The 17,118-nt window shown below is 50.8% G+C and overlaps 1 protein-coding gene across 2 annotated transcripts in view; it reads left to right on the forward strand.

Annotated features, from left to right (window-relative positions):
• The first annotated feature begins 1,018 nt into the window (after positions 1-1,018).
• The window catches only part of DCHS1 (dachsous cadherin-related 1), a 33,630-nt gene continuing 17,530 nt past the window's right edge, over positions 1,019-17,118 (forward strand). Inside the window, exons 1-2 of one of the 2 annotated variants that reach the window (XM_008008428.3) lie at positions 1,019-1,273; positions 15,089-16,999. In XM_008008428.3, coding sequence (XP_008006619.3) covers positions 15,209-16,999 — 1,791 coding nt within the window. In that variant the 5' untranslated portion in view covers positions 1,019-1,273; positions 15,089-15,208. Of the gene's footprint in view, positions 1,274-15,088; positions 17,000-17,118 lie in introns of those variants that run through there. The other variant, XM_037999781.2, reaches the window with a different exon arrangement.

Raw genomic sequence — 17,118 nt, forward strand, 5'->3', positions numbered from 1 at the left:
CTCCCAAGTTGGTTTTTTGAGCCCCTTCCCACTTCCCTGCCCGGTTTCCTCCTCACTTTATTTTTCTAGGGAGTGTATTGTGAGTGGGACCACCATCCCCGAAGCTCTTCTTTCCAACACCTCCCGATCTCTACCCTCAAATTTGGGATAAAGAGAAAGTGGGGAAAAGGGAGCCTGGGGGTGAAGGAGAGAAAAGAGATAGAAATCATGGGATAATGAAAAGTGACTAACAGGGGAGAAGGCTGAGGTTACGAAGGAAGAAGGGGAAACAAAATCGGGTAAGGAAAAGGGCAGCGGTGAGAAAAGGGAATGGGGAGAAGTCGTGAGGAAAAGGGGATGATGAGGTGAGGCGAAAGACACAGGGAGAAGGGGATGGGGAGAAAGAGGTGGGGAGGAGAGACGGGGACAAAGGGATAGGAAGAAGAGGATAAGAGAAGAGGTAGGGAAGGAGATGGAGAGAATATGATGTGAAGACGCTGGAGAGAGATCGAGCAGACGGGATAAGGAGAAGAGAAAGGCGAGAAGAAGTGGGGAGAAAAGGATGGAGAAGGGGCGAGAAGAAGGGGATGGGAGAAAGGCAGAGGGGAATGGAGATAACGGTTGGGAAAAGGAAGGGGCGAGAGGGAGACCAGGGCAGTGAGGGAGAAGAGGGGAATAGGGGATGGAAAGAAGATGGAAGAGGAGGAGGTGAGCAGCAGGGAGCGGAGAGAAGGGGAAGAGACGAGAGGGCGTAGAGAACCGAATCGGAGGAGAGGACGGGAGAAGTGACAGGGAGAAGGGAAGGGAACCGAGACGGGGGCGCGGCGCCGCGCGGCGCTGGGGCCGGATCCGGAGCCCGGGCCTGGGGCCGGGAAGGGGAGGGGCGGAGGGAGGCCGGGCGGGCGCCGGGGGGAAGGGGGGGGACGGCGGCGCGGAGCGCGGGTGGGGGCGGGGGCGGGGGCTCCGCGGGCGGAGGGGCGGGGGCTCGGGTTACCGCGCGGAGGGCGGGGGGAGGGGAGGGGAGGGGAGGGGGCGCGGGGCCGCGGCGGCGAAGCTCGCATCCTCGGCCGGGCTGCTGTGCAGGAGGCGGCGCCCGGGCGTCAGCGGACGGACCGATCGACGGCCAAGGGCTCTCGGACCGACGGCGGCTGCCGGGAGGGGATCGCCGGCCTCGGAGACAGCGACTGCGGACGATGCGCGGCCCCAGGCCCCGCGCGGGCGGGCGCTGCCCGGGGGGCTGACCGCGGCCGGACGGCGCCCCAGCACCAGGCGAGGGAGCCGGAGTCGCGCGGAGGTCAGTGCCCGCGCCCGCCCGGCCCGTCCGGCCGCGCCAGCCCTGCCTGCCGGCCTCCCCGGGGCTGCGGCGGCGGCTGCGGCGGAGCCGGGGGCTTTGTTCTGAGCCGGAGACAATGGGGGAGGGGGGGCCTGGGCCTGCGGGACCCGGGCGAGCGTGAACGTGAGCGTGGGGGCAGGGCCTGGGGGTCTTTGTGTGCGTGTGTCATCGAGTCGGGGAGGGTGGCGGCGTGAGCGTGCGCCGGGGTTATGGGGTGCGACAGTATTATGTACCAGTGCATCGTCGGAGTGTGTCAGTGCGTGTCACTGTGAGGTTGTGTGTCCTTGGGTGTCTCTCTGACTGTATGTGCATGTGCGTGTCACTCAGAGGGTGTGAGGGTCAGAAGGAGCGTGTGTCATGGTGAGCGAGTCCCTGTGAGGGTGTGTTGCCCGCTTTGCGGGAGCCCATGTGTCAGAATGTGGAGGATGGGTGTGTGACAGAGACCAACTGAGACAGAGACAAAGAAACTGAGCGGGGAGAAGTACAGAGAAGCAGAGGAGAGGAAGGCACAGCCTGAAGTGGATGCAGGGGGGTCACCCAGACGTGTTCTGAGTGGGAGATTCGAGTAACTGGGAGTTTGTGTCCGGGATACCCAGCTCAGAATCCCGTGCAGGGGACAGAGCAAGGTCACCACAGGCGTGGGTCCCACGTGGAGGGGGTGGGGAGAGGGAGGTCTAGAAGCACAATGAACTCAGTGTGGTGGCTGGGCCCACAGCCACAAGGTCATAGGCCAGAAAAATATTGTCGCTTATGTCAACTTCTCAAATACCCATAGGGACACAGTCATAGCCCTACTCAAGCCACAAGAGGACACAGTCCCAGGGAACACACATCCTCGAGAGATACCCTCACAGCCGTCACATGCTTCCAGGAAGCCCACCCCCAGGAAGCACCCCCAGTCAGAACCAACACACGCCCACAGCTGACTCTATCAAGCCAACACACACCTACGGAAAATGCTCTCATGACAACACACACCCACAGCAGAAATGTTGCAACCAACATACTCCCACCAGCTCATTGTCAAGGCCAACACATACCATGGAAGACACTGTTACTGCCAACACTCTCCAGAGACACTGTCACCAGCAACAAACAAGTAGACCAGCACCTCTCAGGAGACACTGTCACTGCAATCCACATCCATTGGAAACACTGTCACAGCACATCTTATTAGGTTTACTTCCTTGGAACTGCACATACATAGTGGATGTCCCAGAGGCCTGTCACTAACAGGAGGCTGTGCCACAGTTGCCCTTACCACACAGCCACTTGTACAACCCCAGGAGACAGTCATGGATGACATGCACACCATAGGAAGAACTGTCCCACCTGCTGAATAAACTGTGTTTAACTTATCATGCTCACACCATCACCCCTTCTCATATGTAGATCTCCCAGTCACACCCTCTTGTTCCCTGAAAACTTCAAGATCTGGATAGTGTATCCTGCAATGGTTTCTCAGTGTCCCTCAACACCACAGCCTCACAGATTCTTGACCTCTGTAGCTCCTGTTACCTTCTTCTTCCCTCCCAGGACCACTCTGTAGAACTATTCCACCTTTAAAATTCTAAACTCTTGCATTCCCCTCTCTACCCACAGCCTCCTATATCCTTCCAGCTTTCAGATGTTCTCACTCCTATTACACTCTTTAACCTCATAATGACCTCTTGCCCTTGACCTCTTTTTTTTCTCCTACTCTGTTCCTTTCTGACTTTGTGCTTTCTTTCCAGCTCATATGCAAGGAATCATCCCTTTAACCACTCCTTGGCCACTGTGTTTCCTTGTCTTCCAAACTCATCCCTCAAATTATTGCCCCTAACTAGAATGATTTCTCAACTACACAAGGGGATGCTTCTATAAATTCATACTTCTAAAAAATTCCAACCTCAACTGGGCCCTTCATAAATAAATAGATGAAATTTTTTCTATTTTCTTCACACTCATTACCCCACATACCTCACATCATTGTTTTCAGTAGATTAATTAATCAATACACTAATTCATTCATTTAACACACACACACTAGGCACCTACTCTGCTAGGCATTGTGACAGGAGTTGGCAGCACAAGGGTGAACAAAATGGGCATGGTCCTTATCCTCATGGAGCTTACAGGCTGTGAAGTTAGTGTTGTAATATAGCAGCACACAGCAGAGTAACCTAGGCCAATATAGGGAAGTCAGAAGAGGCTTTCTGAAGAAAGTGGCATTTAAACTTAAACTTGATGGAGTGGGTGGAGAATATGCCAAGCCAAGGGAGCAGCATGTAAAAGCCCATGTAAAGGAAAATAGTGTGCGTGTGAGGGATAAAGCAGTTCAGTGAGCCTGACACAACATGAGGTGACGAGAGGGAGAGAGTCTGTGGGAGAGGTAAATGGAGGCTTAGACCATGCAGGGTCTAGGAAGCCACAGAAAGAAATTCATTTAACCCAAGAATAATGGAGAGTTACCAAATCATTGGAAGCTGTGGAGCGATATGATCAGATTCATTTTCGAAATACCACTCTGACTGCCATGAGGCTAATGGAGAAGGACCCTGAGAAGGAGCACAGTTGGCTCTTGCAGAAACTCAGGAGGGTATAACACTGGCCTGAACTGGAGTAGTGGCAGTAGAGGAGAAAGTGGATGGTTTCAAGAGCTCTTTAGGCAGTGGGATCAGCAGGGCTCAGTGACAAAGCAGACGTGGGGCGGGGGTGGTGAAGGAAAGGAAGGATTTAAGAGTGGACAACCTGGTCTTCTGGCTCACTGAGGAAATTGAGGCCATCTGGTTTGAATTCCCTTAGATTTCTGCCTCCTCCCTCAACTTTTATCTGCATCCTCTTCAATCTTTTCTCCTTCCTTCCTATAAGAATGAAGTGGTGTCTCTTCTAGTTAAGGCCAATCCTCTACCTGTGTTACAGATCCCATCCCTTTCCCCTTCCACAGGGACCTCAACTGATTATTCCGTGTGTTTCCTATGTCTCCAGTTCCTTCCTTTCTCCCATTCCTCCTGGGAGAACATAAAGATCCTCTAGCCTCTCCTATCTTTCTTTAACCCTGTAATACCCCATTAGCTAAGAGGCTTCCTCACTTTTCTTCACTGTCACATTTTGTGAAAGAGTCTTCTGCATATAGCTGTTCCTACTTCCTCACTTCCCATTTGTGCCTGCCCCTCAAATGTAACTGCTTTCCCTAGGAGAAAGTAGCATCTCTTCTGCTCAATCTGGAGGATCTTTTCAAAAGTCCTTAACTGCCTGACCTCTCGGGAGGAGCTGACATTATTGACCATTCTTTTCTCTTTGAGTTGTTCTTGTCGTTTGGCTTCTGAGCCATGATTTTATTCCATGAACATTTAACAGGCAAATAAGCGGAAAGTTACAGTATGGTACGTATCTCCCCTGGAGCTCCTCCTAGCTATTCTGTCTCAGTCTGCTTTGAGGGATCCTTTGTATGCCCCCTGAATGTCACTGTTCCTTAAAGTTCTGGCTTGGACCTTCTTATTGTCTCACTGTATACACACCTCTAGGTAATCAATTTCATTCATTTTGCAAGGCTTTAATTAACATCTATAGGCTGATGAGTCACAAACATCTCTCTTCTAGGCCCCATTTCTGCATACCTGCTGCATGCCTGCTGTTTACTGTATAGCTCGCAGACCCCTTATCATGTGCAAACCTGATCTCATCATTCCTTCCTCCCTCAAATGACCATCCCCACTCAGGTTGCAAGCTGGAATCCCAGAAATTAACTGTAACCATTCCCTTCTCCACATATCCCATAATTCAGAAATCCCTTGGAACCTGTTGGTTCTATCTTCTCTCCAGCAATCTCTGATATCCCATCCCCTTTCTCCATCACCTCTGCTGTTGCCCTCATCTACCATCTTTTCACATGAATTTTTGCAAGAGCCTCCTAACTTTTCTTTCTACACTTATCTTCCTTCTTTCAATCCATTCTTTTCATTGCAGTAATAGACACCTTCCTAAAGTACAAATCCAACTATGTCACTCCCTGCTCAGCATTATTCAAATGCCTTCCATTTTCCTTGAACAAAATCTTTTCTTTTTAATGAGGCTTATGAGATCATAGCATGACCTCCCCAAGCCTCCTAGTCTCATCACCTGTCCCATTTCCCTAGCCCCCTCACATTTTGAGTTTCAGCCATATTGAATTTCCTGTAGTTCACCAAAGACACTACATTTTTCCATGCTTCTGGCCCTTTGCAAATACTGCTCTGCCTGCCTGAAAGGCCCTTCACTCCCTTCTCCTCCTGGCTTATCCCTTCCCTTCCTCATATCTGATCTCAAACCCTGCCTTTAATGACTCCACCAGGCAGGCTTGAACTCTGTGTTTCATTGTTGTCATTACCTCTTCCCTGTCTTGTCTCCCCAAACCACGCTGGGACCTCCTTGATGGCAAGAGTGCATATTACTCATCTTTGTGACTCAGGGTCCCACACAGGTGCTTGGCTGTGAACAAAATGAATGAATACATGGGTACCTCACAGCACATCCCTCACCCTCGTTCACTCTTCAGAAGACTGACACCTAGTCTGAGCTGCCCACGTAATTAAGAAATGTTCACACTACCCACTTACTCTGCTGGAGACACTTCCACTCCCCTCACCTACAACTTATCCTTCCTTCGTCTCACTCAAACCTCTTCCTCACCCTTATCTGTACTTTATCTTTCATTCAATTAGCAGATATTTAAGAAGTACCAGAAGTTTGCAGACCCAAATCCATTGAGTCAGGTGTCTACTGGGGCTCTGGGAAGGGATGAAAGAAGCAGAAACTGTGACCTGTCACAGAAGCTGTGCCAGGCTACAAGGCATTACAGTGCCTCACCAGATTCTTTCCCCAGAGGTGTCCTAGGCTGCTCCTTCCTTTAATGCCCTTTTACCCTGCGGACTCACCCACCCTGAGCCCTCCAACTCCTGGCATCCTGGCCTTAGTCCTCCCCATATTAAGTTCCTTGATTCTTGTACCTTTTTCCTCTTGCCTGTCCTGCCTGTCAGTGGTAACAGAGGCAAGACTGGACTCTGTCTTCTCTGATGCCCTGGTATCTGCTAGCAAAAGCCCCTCCCAGGGGTTCATGCTATTGTCTCCCAGCTTTTTCCCAGCTTCCTGCTGACTCTCCTTCCTTCAGCTCCCATATCCATCTTCCCTAGGTAACCTTCTGACACCAGGGCACTTTCAACCACTGCCTCTTGGGAGGGGCTTCCGTTTCCCTGTGTCTCCTGGTGAGAGGGCACCTCCTCCAGGAGGTCCACCTGGAACTTCCAAGCCCTTCTCTGCTCACTTAGTATGCTGCGATGTCCTTGTTATTTTTTTCTCTTTCTAAGCTACTGGATGGAAGAAGCTTGTTATCTCTCAGAGCCTAGAACACACCTCTCTATGGATGGTGGAAAAGAAAGAAGGAAAGGAGGAAAGAGAAGAAAGAAGGGAGAGGGAGCCACACTTTAGACTTTCCAGCCACACTATTTATGGCCTGGATGACTTAGCTTCTTTGAGGTCCCCTTTCATTAGGTGAAAATGGAGGTAGTAGTATCTCCTTAAGAGAGTTGTTTTGGGGATTCAGAAGGAAAATTATTAAGTGTTCAACTATTAACTTAGTTAATTTTACTTCTAACATCTCAGCCCCTCTACTATGCTGTCCTACCCTCAGCCTCCCACTTTTCCAAATTTGTTCTTCTACTTTGACATCTCTGTTTGCTACATCTCCAACTTTTCTGCTAGCTCTGGCCTCATTGACCTCTTCTACAGCCTAGACCCTGATTGTCAGGGTCAGAATTTGGGCACCTTGCTGAGTGTCACTACTCCGTGCCCCAGCTCCCTCACCCTGCCCTGCCTATCCCTGCCAAGTCTCCCTACCTGTGAACATCATGAAGGAAAGGACTTGATCTGTCCATGTCACTTCTATCCCTAGTGCTTAGTATGGCATTTGGCACATGGTAAGTCTTCAACAAGTATTTGTTGAATAACAGATTTATCATTGAATCACTTCACATGCATACCCTAGGACCTCCTCTCCCCTCTCCATTTTTTCTTTGTCTCCTGGAGGCCTCCTATCATCCTCCATGTTCCGTCCCCTCTCTTACCACCTGCCCCCATGCTCACCTGACCCTCTACCTGGACTGACAATTTCTCAACATTGAGCTCCTCCTCCTCTCACCCACCCTGCACACACTGCCAGATGTATTCTCCTAAAACAGAACTTTGATCATTCTCCTTCCCTGCTTTGCTGCCTGACCAGTTATATGACCTTTTATCTGGGCATCCTGAGCCCTCCAGCAGAGAAGCAATGTGGTCTAACAGAAAGCACTAGCTTTGGAGTCCTTCCGAACTGCATTCTAGATCATTCTAAATATCTCTCTGCTACCTTCTTTGAGCCCTCAGTTTCCTCATCTCTGAAATAACACTTATTGCAGAGTTACTGTGTGTGTGGCACACAACAGCAGCAGCTAACATTTAATGAGCATTCACTGTTGCTGGACATTGTGCTATGTTTATTGTTAGAATTATTTCATTAACTCTCATATCAACCATTTAAGGTAAGCACTTTAAACCCCAGAGGTTTAAGCGGAAACTAACACTTAGAATGTTTAGTAACTTGCCTAGACTCATGCTTAAGTGGTAGAGTCAGGATTTGAACTCCAGCCTGACAGTCGAGCCTATCTTCTTAACCACTATAATAATATCTCATGCTCACATACTTATGAAGTTTACTATGTGCCAGACACTAGTCTGACAGCCAAATACAATGTAGTAGGTATTATTATTGTCCTTATTTATAAATGAGGAAATGGAAGCACTGAGAAACTAAGTGGCTTGCCCAAGGTCACACAGCCAGTAAGTGAAACTGGGAACCGAATCCAGCTGGCTTGGCCCTGGAGTCTGCATCTTAGCCACTATCCTGTCCTGCCTTGCTATGATATATTGTCTCCCTGTTCTAGGGGTGTAGCAAGCATGTATTGGTGAATGAATCTGTGCTGATGTCTGGTCTATGGCTAGCTACTGGTTGATCCATTCTTTTTCATTTCCCACTGCAAGAGGCTTGCACCCTTAGTACTCTTCTGACACAGTTTTCTGCATGATCACTAGAGACCGCCTCACTGCTAAATTCGGTGTCCACTTCTCAGCCCCTATCTTACTTGAATTCTCAGCAACATTGGACATTATCGATCCCTTTCTTTTTTTGAAATGTTGTCTCCCTTAACTTCTGTGATACTGTCCCCAGGAAGAATAAAGATCTCTTCAACCTGCTGCTTAATGTAACTAGTTCTCAGGGTTCTGTCCAAGACTCTCGTCTCACGCTACACATTCTATCTGATGGAGTCTCTAAGGCTACAGCTTTCAGTTACCCCATGACTTCCAAATCTCCAACCCTAGTCTCTATGCTAAGCTGCAGGCTTGTAAACCCAACTGTGCTTGAATATCTCCACATGGGGATCCCAACAGTCACCCCCCAAAATGGCTTTTCCTCTGCAGTGTCCGAATGGAACCACTTTAGTAACCTGGCCAGAACCCTGGTAGGTAGGCTGCAGTCTAGAGTCCTTCCACTCCTTCATCTTCCTGGAGAGTCAGTGACCAAGTCTTCTCACCTTCATCTCCTCACATCTGTATCCTCAGCCTTACCGCTGCCAACCCAGACTCTCCCAGAGGCCTCATTCTTCACCTCCCTCCTCCAGATTATCTTCCTTTTCAGGCCTCTGTTGTCCTGCCAGGACTCTGTCCCCTCAACTTCCCTGTAATTTCTTATTGTCTCCATCTTTCTCTCCTCCCTAAGGAGGAGGGAAATCTCAGGCAACATAGACTACATAGTCCTGGGACCAAATTAAGGCTGTGTTAACCCAGGAAAATTGTTTCACTCTGAGTCTCAATTTCCTTGTTTAAAAATGGAAGCCGGGATTCCTTCCTCACAGGGTTGTTATGGTGATTAAATGAGATACTGTCTGTGAATTGCTTGGCACAGGGCCCAGCACACCATAAAAACTCAGAAAATAGACTTTTCCTCTGCCTCTTCTGCTCACATCTGTCCTCAGCCTCTCCCTGGAGTACTTCCTGGGAACTAGTCCTCAGGAGGGACAGAGCCAGGCCCGGGCACTGCTCTGGTCACTGTCCTATGGGGCTGTCCCAGGGATATCCAGGGAAGCTAATTTGTCAGCTGTCTCCTCCTCCCTCCTGAGCCCCCTCCTCCTTCCTCCAGCTCTGGCCCAGCACGCACCGGTGGGGCTGGGGCTATTCCTGCCTCAACTCACCTCCCCTTTCTGAGTTAGCGCCGCTCCCTTTTTCCTCTGCCATACACAGTCACTCTCCCTCAGTCTTGCTCCCTGTCATCCCCCTACCGGAACCTCTTCCCACTTCCTCTTTCCTTTATGCCTGACCCTGTATCCTCACCCCTTTGCTCACTGAGGCTACCCTCTTCTTCCTCCACTTCTAGCCCATCTGCCTTTCGTGGCGCCCCTCCTCACCCCTGTTGTCTTTCTGCCCCTCGCTGGCCCTGGGACAGGAAGTTGAGGGAAGAGGCCTGGGTGGTGCTAGCTCCCCCAGCCTGCTTCCCCTTTAGCGTCTCGGGCCACTCCTCTACTTCCTCCTGGAGCACCCCCTTCCCTTGTAGTCCCCCTGCTCCTCCCCACCAGCCCACCTCTCTTTCCTCTCCCATGTTCACCCTGCTTCCAGGTCCTATAGACACACAGGCTGGAGGTGTGAGGGGGGCTCTGTTAGTGAGGGAGGGGGAATTGACATCACGTTTCAGGCCCCAATGAACAGTCTTGCCCCTCCCCTTCCTAATGAGAACCAGCTGTGGTTCCAGAGGCCCAGATGTGGGAATGGAGGAGGAGAGCAGGATGGAGTCAGAGAACCAAGTAGCAGGACTGGGGACAGAGTGAGGGCATGTAGCAAGGCAGAATCAGGTGGGAGAAGAGCCATGACAGATTTGGGGGAAGGAAGAAGACAGATCTAGGCAGGATGCAGCGCATACTGAGAAAGAGACAAGACGGAGGGGCAGGCCAGATCTGGGGGAAGTGACGGGACAGACCTGGATAGGGAAAGAGACAAGAGCAGGGAGGAGGAGCCAGTCTCAGGGAAGAGGAATGAGAAACACTGGACAGACTCGGGGAGATGGTGCAGAGGAGAGCTGGAGCGAGCATGAGACGGTCTCGGGAGAGAGTCTGGAGTTCGAGTTTGGAACTGGAAGCCTTGCAGCAGGAAGTGATGAGGCACAGTCCAGACAGAGGCCCCAGGGACCTGGAGGTCACAGCTGCAGCCGCAGAGCTGACCACGAGTGCCCCGGCAGCATGTGTGAGAGCATGCCTGCGTGTGGGTGGGTCTTCAAGTGTGAATGCATGCTCGCCTTGTCAGTCTGTGCATACGTGACACTGGGCCTCTGTGTGTGGAGGGTGTGTGTGTGTGTGTGTATGTGGGGGCATATCAGAGGGTGTGAACATACCTCTTGGTGTAAGGGCCGTGAGAAAGTGTCTTTCTGTGTGTGTGTTTCTCTGTGTGTGTGTATGTAAGCCTGCATATGTGTGTGGGTGGGTTCCATGTGAAGGAATAGGCTCATCTGTGTGGAAAATGTGCTTCTGCATATATATGGGAAGCGGTCTCTGTGTGTGTGCGCTGGCTGTGTATATGTTCAAGCAAGCCTCTGTGCATGTGTGTATGAGCATGTGTTGAATGTACGCATCTGCGTAAGCCTGACAGCGTGAGAGAGGGAGTGCCAGGCAGTGCATGGGGCTGTGACTTCGTGAGTGTGCACTTTTGTGTGTCCACTGTGAAAGTGTTCTGCAAGAGTTTGCAGTGGAAGGAGCACAAGTTGGGAGAAGGAGTTGTTTTCATACAGGGCATCTGCCTGGACCTGAGTCTCTCCTCTTGAAGGCTAATCTTTCACCTGAGATTTATCTCATACCATTCATAGATTCCTTCATTCAGAAAACATGTTTATCATGTACTATATGCTATGCTCCATGCTACATACAAAGATGACTAAAATACAGTCTGGGCTGACAAACAGCTACTTGTCTGGGTAGGAAGACAGGTAACTATGATACAGAGTATGATAATCACATTGGCCTCACTATTATCTTCCCTCCCTCCAAACCATGACTGCTTTCTCTCCACTAACTGATTAAATCAATAGGGCCATTCTTACCCCTTGACCTTTAGCCCAGCCTTTGGGCCTAGACCCCTGATCTGGGCCCTGGAACCATCCTTGTACTCTCATCCTCTCCCCTCTTCGAATCAGGCCTGGGTTCACCTGACCTCCTTGTTCTGAATCCCTCTGACCTGTTTTTCCATGCAGCACACATACAACCCCAGCATTCTGAAGCTGGGATGAAGGCAGAGAGGAGGCCTATCAGGGGATGGTGCTGGGAATTCATGAAAGAGAGTCTAGTAAATACCCAGCTCTGTGTTCCTTTCTTACATTGTTTCTAATTTTCACAAAACCCCACAGGATAGGTGTCACCATAGCCATTTTACAGATTACGGACATAATGCCCAGCCTGGGGCTCAAACCCAGTCCAAGCTCCAAAGCCCCTGCTCTTTTTATTGTTTCACACAGATGGGAGAGAGGAGGTGGGTCAGAAGTGTAAATAAGGGACAGAAGCCCACCTCTCTTTGTGGAAAGGAAGTCCTACAGCAGAGCAAATCTGTAAAGACCTGAGGACACATTTGTGTAGTCACAGGACTGACCAAGGTGCCTCAGGGTCCTGGGCTCACATGTGTTTGTGTGTGTTGTCTCAGTTGGCATGACCATGGATGTGTCTCTTATCAGTGTGTTATGTGAGTATGATGGTGTGGAAGCATGAGACTGTGACCATTCATTGAGCACGGGCTGTCTGCTCTTGCTATAACTCTACTAAATGCTGGAGAATCAAGAGACTAACCAAGACCTGTCACTGCCCTCAAGGAGTCTTCAATCCAGTGCAGAGGGCAGACACATGAACAAATTGAGGCTGCTGTGCCATTTATTGTCAGTGTTTACCAAAAGTAATGGGAGCCCAGTAGTGTGTATAATAGGCTCTGCATGGGCAGGAGGGAGTGATTATGTGGAGAGGATTTTTAGAGGATATCTCATGACAAAACAGTAGCAGATACAAGGCAAGGAGTTAGGAAGCACCAAGGAAGGAGCATGGTAATAGATTTCATGTTGGAGTGCAAGGTATGGTGGGGGAAGTAAAGGTGAGGGACTGTGGAGAAGTTGGCAGGGCTCAGATCATGAAGACGTGTTAAGGAGGTTGGACTTTATCTTGTAGATCAGAAGTTCTATACCTAGTTAGTGTCCATGAACCTCTTGACACTGTAGACACAAGTTTGTGTGGTTGCCTTTCTTTCTGTAGAGGGGCATTTGTTTTCTGCCATCAGTTATGGGAACCAGTGGAAACCTTTCATCAGGAGTGGTTTGGTGAGAGTTTTGTGGGTATCTCCAGTTGGGTGGAGATGGATCAGAAGGCCCAAGCCAGGAAGCAGAAGACCAGTGAGGAGCTGTTACAGGAATCACAAGGAGAGATGTTCGGACTGGGATATGGCAGTTAGGAGAAACAGGAAATACCTGAGACATGTCTAGTTGAAGTGGTGGGGTTTACGTGACTAATTGGAAATCAGGACTGAAGATAAGCAAGGACACAAGGAGAGCTTCTGGACTTCTAGTTGGACACCTGGATAGATGGTGGCCCTATTCACAGGAATAGGAATGGAGGAGAAGCAGTTTGAGGTGCTGGCTGGGGATACTAAAGCCCAGTATATGGCTGGACATGTGTCTCCAGAGCTCTTCAGAGCTGGAGCTAGAGATTGGAAAGTCATTAGCAAATAGATGGCACACAAAAAATGATTGATACATTTGAACTGAAGGCATAGGAGTGGGTAAGATCACTCAGGCAGAGTGTGGAGAGTGGGAAAAGACGCTGCCCAGGACTGAACCCCAAAGAGCACCAATTGTGAAGGAGTGGGCAGAGGAAAAAGAACTTGCAAAGGAGATGGAGGAGTGGGCAGGGAAGCATGATGGAAATAAAAGGTGGGGTCACAATGTGAAACCTAGGAGAAGAGATTTCGAGGAGCCAGTGATCAGTGTTTCAGTGTTCCAGAATGACCCAATAAAAGGAAGATAAAAAGGTGGCCGCCAACGTAGAACATGGAGATGTTTGGAAGCTTAGTGAAAGCAGTGTCACAAGAAAGGAAGCCTCACTGCATAAAGGGAGGAGAGTGTGAGAAATGAGAAAATGGGGAAATGAAACAACCTTTCAGAAAGGGCTGTAGGTTCTGAATGTCCCTCATCCCTCTGGTGACTACGTCCCATCTTCAGTCTTTGCTCTCACTTATCCACAGATTCTTCTCTCACTTACTCACTAAACTAGGGTCTCTAGGGCATTTCCTTCCTGATCTTAAGCATCATTTGAAACCCTGGCTCCCTTTGGACCCAGAGGCACCACCCCTCTTTGGTCGCTTGCCCTGCCTCTTTTTCTTTCTGAGCAGTTAAGGACACCTTTATCCAGCTGGTCGTTCAGGTCAGAAATGTGGGCATCATCCTTGACTTCTCCCAATCCTTCATCCTCTGCCTTCAAGCAGTCAGCAGGCCTGGCCTCTCTAACTCCTGAACTCCACCACAGACCTATCCACTTCTTGCCATGTTCATTGTTTACACTCATCCAAGTTACCATCAAAGCAGTGTCATCTCCTGGATGCCCATAAGTGCCTCCTCACTGTCTGATCTGCGTGATCTTTGCTTTCCAAAGGACTGCAATAGCTATCTTCACAAAATATAGGTCATATTCTGGCACTCCTCCTTGAAGTGCTTTAGTAGTTTCCATTTGCCTTTAGGATAATGTCAGAATCTTCAATGCAGCTTACAAGTCCCTGTCTTGTTTCATACCCTCTGCCCCTAGCACTATGCTTCACACACATGCCCCCCCACCCCACCCTCAGACACTCTGAGCCCCACCTTGACTGTGGGTTCTAAGTCTTTCCACATTCTGCTCACTCTTCTAGAACATCCTTCTCTCCTTTCTATATCCCCTTCTCTGGCCACCATTGCCTAGCTAGCGCCTAGTCATTTAGATCTCAACTTCAATGTCACTTCCTAGGCAAAACACGGACTCCCTGACTCTCTGCCTGTGTTGCTTCTCTTATATTCCTCCTTGCTCTATGTACATCTTCTTCACAACTCTTATCACACTTGTAATTACTTGTTCAACTCATGGACTATAAGCTCTCTGAAGCCAGAGACCGTTTCCTTTATTCACTGTGGTATCATCAGTGCCTCCACATTGTAGGTGTTCAATCTCTTATTGAATGGAGAGGGGAGTAGGGAAGTAGAGCTAAGGGAACAACATCATTCCCTTCTAGCAGAGTTGGGGGTGGGGGGAGAGAGAGAGACTTGGGCATATGTAGTACTGATGGAAAGCTCCAGGAGAGAGGAAAAGGTTGACAGTTCAGGAAAGGTTACCAAATACATGGTTATAGAGGCTGGAAGAAGCGAGTATTAATTCTGGATGAGAAGAAAATGAGAAAAGAATGTCCATATTTTTAAGCCTAGAAATAGGAAGAAGGGGGTTTGTGGGCATTCAGACCTAAAAAAAATAGGACGCAGAAAAATCTGCTGAGGGTAGGAAAGGATGGGATCTGCCAAGGAGAAGACTGGAGTGGCCCCAAAGAGTCCTGAGGCAGAGATCCATGTGGCCCAAGATGAGTGTGAGGCAGCACAAGGGCCTGCTGGGGGCTGAGCATGTCTGAATATTGATGTGGCCTTGATGCTGATCCCTCCTCTGTCGTGACCTGTTTCTTTCTGTTTTCTCCCAGGTCAAGGAGTCTGAGCTGGAGCCAGGGCCCCAGTGGGACCTGACCCAAAGTCTGAGGTCAAGCTGGGCCCAGAGCCTGGCCCAGAGCTGGAGCCCAAGGCACAGCTGGACTACCCTTGTCATGCAGAAGGAGCCGGGCATTGTGCCTTCCTGCCCTGGCATGAAGAGCCCCAGGCCCCGCCTTCTGCTACCATTGGTGCTGCTGCTGCTGCTGGGAGCTGGGGTGCCAGGTGCCTGGGCTCAGGCTGGGAGCCTGGACTTGCAGATTGATGAGGAGCAGCCAGCAGGTACACTGATTGGGGACATCAGTGCGGGGCTTCCGGCAGGCACGGCAGCTCCTCTCATGTACTTCATCTCCGCCCAGGAGGGCAGCGGCGTGGGCACAGACCTGGCCATTGATGAACACAGTGGGGTTGTCCGTACAGCCCGTGTCTTGGACCGTGAGCAGCGGGACCGCTACCGCTTCACTGCAGTCACTCCTGATGGTGCCACCGTGGAAGTTACAGTGCGAGTGGCTGACATCAACGACCATGCTCCAGCCTTCCCACAGGCTCGGGCTGCCCTGCAGGTACCTGAGCATACAGCTTTTGGCACCTGCTACCCACTGGAGCCTGCTCGTGATGCAGATGCTGGGCATCTGGGAACCCAGGGCTATGCGCTATCTGGTGATGGGGCTGGAGAGACTTTCCGGCTGGAGACACGCCCCGGTCCAGATGGGGCCCCAGTGCCTGAGCTGGTAGTTACTGGGGAACTGGACCGAGAGAACCGCTCACACTATATGCTACAGCTGGAGGCCTATGATGGTGGTTCTCCACCCCGGAGGGCCCAGACCCTGCTGGACGTGACACTGCTGGACATCAATGACCATGCTCCAGCTTTCAATCAGAGCCGCTATCATGCTGTGGTGTCTGAGAGCCTGGCCCCTGGCAGTCCTGTCTTGCAGGTGTTCGCATCTGATGCCGATGCTGGTGCCAATGGGGCTGTGACTTATGAGATCAATCGGAGGCAGAGTGAGGGTGACGGACCCTTCTCCATCGACGCGCACACGGGGCTGCTTCAGTTAGAGCGGCCACTGGACTTTGAGCAACGGCGGGTCCATGAACTGGTGGTGCAAGCACGAGATGGTGGGGCTCACCCTGAGTTGGGCTCAGCCTTTGTGACTGTGCATGTGCGAGATGCCAATGACAATCAGCCCTCCATGACTGTCATCTTTCTCAGTGCAGATGGCTCCCCCCAAGTGTCTGAGGCCGCCCCACCTGGACAGCTCGTTGCTCGTATCTCTGTGTCAGACCCAGATGATGGTGACTTTGCCCATGTCAATGTGTCCCTGGAAGGTGGAGAGGGCCACTTTGCCCTAAGCACCCAAGACAGCGTCATCTATCTGGTGTGTGTGGCTCGGCGGCTGGATCGGGAAGAGAGGGATGCCTATAACTTGAGGGTTACAGCCACAGACTCAGGCTCACCTCCACTGCGGGCCGAGGCTGCCTTTGTGCTGCACGTCACTGATGTCAACGACAACGCACCTGCCTTTGACCGCCAGTTCTACCAACCTGAGCCCCTGCCTGAGGTTGCGCTGCCTGGCAGCTTTGTAGTGCGGGTGACTGCTCGGGATCCTGACCAAGGCACCAATGGTCAGGTCACTTACAGCCTAGCCCCTGGCGCCCACACCCACTGGTTCTCCATTGACCCCACCTCAGGCATTATCACTACGTCTGCCTCACTGGACTATGAGTTGGAACCTCAGCCACAGCTGACTGTGGTGGCCACAGATGGTGGCCTGCCCCCTCTAGCCTCCTCTGCCACAGTTAACGTGGCCCTGCAAGATGTGAATGATAATGAGCCCCAATTCCAGAGGACTTTCTACAATGCCTCGCTGCCTGAGGGCACCCAGCCTGGAACTTGCTTCCTTCAGGTGGGTAGGCCTGGCACATAGCAAGATACAGTTGGGGGCATCTGAGAGCCACAGGGGACCTCAGAGCAGGAACAAAGTCTTACAAGGTCATCTACTGATGGTGACTTATGCTAGAGGGT

This window comes from Chlorocebus sabaeus, chromosome 1, assembly GCF_047675955.1.
Source record: "Chlorocebus sabaeus isolate Y175 chromosome 1, mChlSab1.0.hap1, whole genome shotgun sequence".
NCBI classification, from domain to species: Eukaryota; Metazoa; Chordata; class Mammalia; order Primates; family Cercopithecidae; genus Chlorocebus; species Chlorocebus sabaeus.